Source organism: Cebus imitator, unplaced genomic scaffold (genome assembly GCF_001604975.1).
Source record: "Cebus imitator isolate Cc_AM_T3 unplaced genomic scaffold, Cebus_imitator-1.0 Scaffold365, whole genome shotgun sequence".
Lineage (NCBI taxonomy): Eukaryota > Metazoa > Chordata > Mammalia > Primates > Cebidae > Cebus > Cebus imitator.
Genome location: NW_016107680.1, coordinates 1,502,957 through 1,507,186, shown reverse-complemented (window position 1 = coordinate 1,507,186; position 4,230 = coordinate 1,502,957). Strand labels below are relative to the sequence as shown.

At 45.3% G+C, this 4,230-nt stretch overlaps 1 protein-coding gene across 2 annotated transcripts in view; it reads left to right on the top strand.

Annotated features, from left to right (window-relative positions):
• The first annotated feature begins 802 nt into the window (after positions 1-802).
• The window catches only part of PDLIM3 (PDZ and LIM domain 3), a 38,844-nt gene continuing 35,416 nt past the window's right edge, over positions 803-4,230 (top strand). Inside the window, exon 1 of one of the 2 annotated variants that reach the window (XM_017506934.2) lies at positions 803-1,067. In XM_017506934.2, the coding sequence (XP_017362423.1) occupies positions 975-1,067 (93 nt within the window). In that variant the 5' untranslated portion in view covers positions 803-974. The remainder of the gene's footprint in view (positions 1,068-4,230) is intronic. The other variant, XM_017506933.2, reaches the window with a different exon arrangement.

Here is a 4,230-nt window from a genome sequence, read left to right as displayed (position 1 = left end):
ATCCCCTGGGACTTTTATGTAATCCACCACAGTGGGCAAAGGAATGCCCATCTTACCTTTGTGATTTACACTCGCCCAGGCTGGTTCTCTTTGCTTACAGCTTTCTGCATCTCCTTTTCCTTTTCTCTATCAGTCCTAAAACTGCTTCCTAACAGACTGCCCTCTTAAAGCTCTGCTGCAGCTCTGTCCTCCCTGACGGATACGACCGTATCACGGGGCATTAAGTCCAAGACCCTTATTCTTGAGTTCTTAAAGCATTTCTTATTTCTCTTCCCTCATCCTTCCCCCTTCCTTTGGGAATCAGAACATCCTAACACATTAACACCAGAAATACTTGAGTCTACACGGACACTAGCAGAGGATCCCGGTCAGACTCTCCTGCACTTTGGGAGGCCGAGGTGGGAGGATTGCTCGAACCCAGGAGTTCAAGACTAGCCTGGGCAACAAAGTGGAGACCCGATCTCTACGAAAAATAAAATGAAATAAAAATTTTAAAGGACGTTAAGTAATTTGGCCAAACCCTCAGAGGTAGTAAGTAAATATTAATGCACTCGAAATTGCCAAATAATTGTCATGATGACGCTCGTTTTAACGGAAAGCACGGAGGCCGTGGTCTGGCCGCTTTCGCTTCCAACAAAGTGCGCTGCTGCGCCGCAAGCAGAAGATAAACAGGCGGACAGGTGTGACTTCCAGAGCGCCAGGGACGCTGCAACCCGAAGCCCCGCGCCCGCCCGCCGCCGCCCGGAGCTCGCCCCCAGCTGGCCCGGCTGCGGCTCCGCGGGGCTGGCGCGGCCCTCGCTTCCAAAGTTGGAGCTCTCGGCGCGGGAGGGGGCGGGGAGGGCCGCGGGGCGCTGACGTCACTCCCAGCGGGGATAAAGCGCCCCCGCCCGGGTCGGGGCCAGGACGCTGCCGGCGCGGAGCTGCTGCGCGCTCGGGGACGCTCGGAGCCCGGCGTCGGGCGGGAGGAAGGCGGCATGCCGCAGACGGTGGTCCTCCCGGGCCCTGCGCCCTGGGGCTTCCGGCTCTCCGGGGGCATCGACTTCAACCAGCCTCTGGTCATCACCAGGGTAGGTGCCGGCATTCTTACTTCCGCCTGGAGCTGGGGTCTCCGGCGTCCGGGCAGCCGCGGGGGGCGCCCCGGGGCCGAGGGCGGCCGGCCGGCCGGACGGGCGGGCGGGGCGCCGCTGGGTCCCGGGCTTGGGCGCGCAGCTCCGTCGAGCGGCTGCGGAGCGGCTCCGAGCTTTGACCAAGTCAACTGCAAAGGTGTCCCTTCTGGGTCCGGCTTTCCGAGGAGAGCCCCTGGGCGCGGGGAAGGCGGGGCTGCCAGGCTCCAGGGCCTGCTCGCCCTCCGCACCTCATCTCCCTTCCGTGGGGAACCGTGGGTCCCGGGTGGGAGACACGCGCCCTGGCGCCGCCCGCGTTCCCTGGAGCTGGCGCGCGTCTGAGCGTTTTCCAGTCCGGGTTCAACTTCAGCGGCGCGCTGTTCGCGGGCCATGACCTGGGTTGGCCAAACGGGGGCTGCTCGCATCAGCCCCGAAGGGGGAAACATCCCGAATGTGGACTCCTGAGTTTCCAGGCATTTTGAACACGTTTTCCAAAGCCGAGAACTTGGCTCAGGAATCATCACCTCTGACTCCAGCTGCAGAGAAAACGTGGCAGGCCGTTTACTTTACCCGATGCAAAGTAAACCACTCAACTTAAAAACGGAAAATAATGCTTTAATATCAAGGTCAAGCTTTACTCATTGTTCTCTATTGTCTAATGAGAAAACAAAGTACAAATGAAACTCCAGGGTTTCTCTCCTGCGTAAAATTAATTCGAAAGCATCATCTGGTCTAGTTGATTTATCTCTAACACAAATGTTTTTCTTCATAGAAAATTAATGTATTATTTCAGTTATTGCACATAAAGTATTTAATACCTAAAGGTATAAACTTTCAGAATATTTTTCTTTCTGAATATTATACTTTATTTTCTTGTATTCCTCTCATGCCATATTTATAAATGTATACTTTATAATCTGATCTGCTCACACAAATTTTTAACAAGGTAATACTTTTTTAAATTCTGTTTTATATATGTCTATGAGATTTGGGTACCAACATCCCTTTAAAAATATGTTAAAACACGTATCATACAGACATCTACAATGGAACGTTTCAAGCCTTGTTTTACATTTTTCAAAAACATATAAACACATCTGACATGTGTTTTTATATGAAACATGAAAACTGTTCAACATACCCCCAAAACCGTTCCTAAGTAAATTAAGCAGAAAATGCCTCAGTGACCTGGGCCAAGCAATTTCTATTATACATTTACCAAATAAAACAATTTCCATTATATCTGCTAAGAAATACTTTTAGTTTCTGGAGAGTAGTTTTTATTTAAATTGAATAAGCTTTTGAATTCTAACACAGAATAAATCATTTATATTAAATTCTAACAAAATAATTTTGTCACAAAAATCTCTTAAGGTATTTATAAACAAAATAGTTTGCTATTACAATATAACATGTCAATATAATTAATCATATGCTTGAAATTTTGAGTTGTTGACATTATAAATGTTTGAAGTAGTACTTACATTCTGGAGTTGGACTACAGTAGCTATTGGTAAATATATTTGATATAATGACAGTTATTATTAGGAAAACCAATTCTATCTGGAACTTCTAATTTGTGTCACTCATTTTGACATTTGGTTCAATAACAGTTTATGTCCAAATGTGATTATTTCACTTGATCATGCCTTTTCTCTTAAATTAGTTTAATTCTAGGACAGCAGGTAAAACCAAATTATTTTTGTAGCCCAAGCGTCCCCAAAGCCAGGTATATAGTAGATTCTTATTGAGTAAATAAGAATATTCCTTTATTTATTCAATAAGAACTTTTATGCTTTAGTTAACACCTAATTGAGAATATTTTCACTGACATGATAAAAATACTGAAAACCATTTAGAAGAATAAAAGTATTACAGAAAAGTATTACAGAAAAACCACCATCAGTATTGTTGAATGGTGAATTATTGTACCACTGTTAACATTTTGACAGCATTTTGGAAGGTAGTGTGTGAGGTTGTGTGTTATTGTACTATTTTGCTTGTCAGGCATTGATGGGAGCCTTTTATATGCACGAACTCACTGAAATCTCACAATACTCTTAGGAGGGTGGCAGTCGTGACATCCCTTTTCCAGACGAGGAGAATGAGGCTTCAAAAGGTTCATTAACCCGCCAGTGATCATAAGCAGTGGGGCAGGCTCTGATGCTAAGTCTGCCTGCCTCCAAAGCCTGCATTCTGAAGCCCACACGTGAAAATGGACACTTGCTCTGATATTTTAAAAAGTTGTGTTGGGCCATCCTATTCCTCACTGGCCTTATTGATTCTGTCTTCAAGATCCGTCACTTACCATTTTTATGACCACTGTCCCTCCCTCAAGATTTCCTAACCCCACACCTAGACATTTGGTACCTCCTTCAATTCACACACCATATTCTTACCATCTCTGGAAAATGCCAAGCTGCCCCTTTCTCCTCCTTAAAAATCCTTCAGTGGCATCACTGGTTTGCAGAGACAACATTCATGACTTTTCGCCATCTACTATCCCAATTTGAGTTTCTGACTTCATTTCTTTCTTCTCCCTTCCTCCACACGTAAAGCATTCTGGACTACTCCCGCGACACGTCTTTGCTCCCGATACCATTTTTCCCCAGGTTTCTTTTCCGCACACCATGCCACTGTCCTCTGTGCCTGTGGAAACCCATTCAAATGCCTCTCCCAAGGCTTCTTTCAGTAACAACCATCTCATCCATTTGATTACTGTAGCCTTCAGCCTCTGTAAACTCTCCTTATGTCACACCTGTACCAGACGTTTCACTATGTCTGTATCCACCAGATTGCACGTTCCCCAAAGGCAGGAACTTTGTAATTTGGGGGCCATTCAGTGCTTCACACAGTATCTAGTAGATCTTATGTGTTGTAGACTAAATATAGACACACTGTGAATGATTGACTAGATTGTTCACTTTTTACATAACATTATTATAAATAGGCACAGAATATGTTCTCAAAAATATTTCACAAAAAGTTAAGTGTGAATTGTTTTATTGTTAGTTGACTTGTCGTTTTGGTTGGTTTTTTGGTTTTTGGGGGTTTTTTTTTTTTTTTTTGAGACAGAGTCTCACTGTCAACCAGGCTAGAGTCTTACTCTGTCACCAAGGCTAGAGTG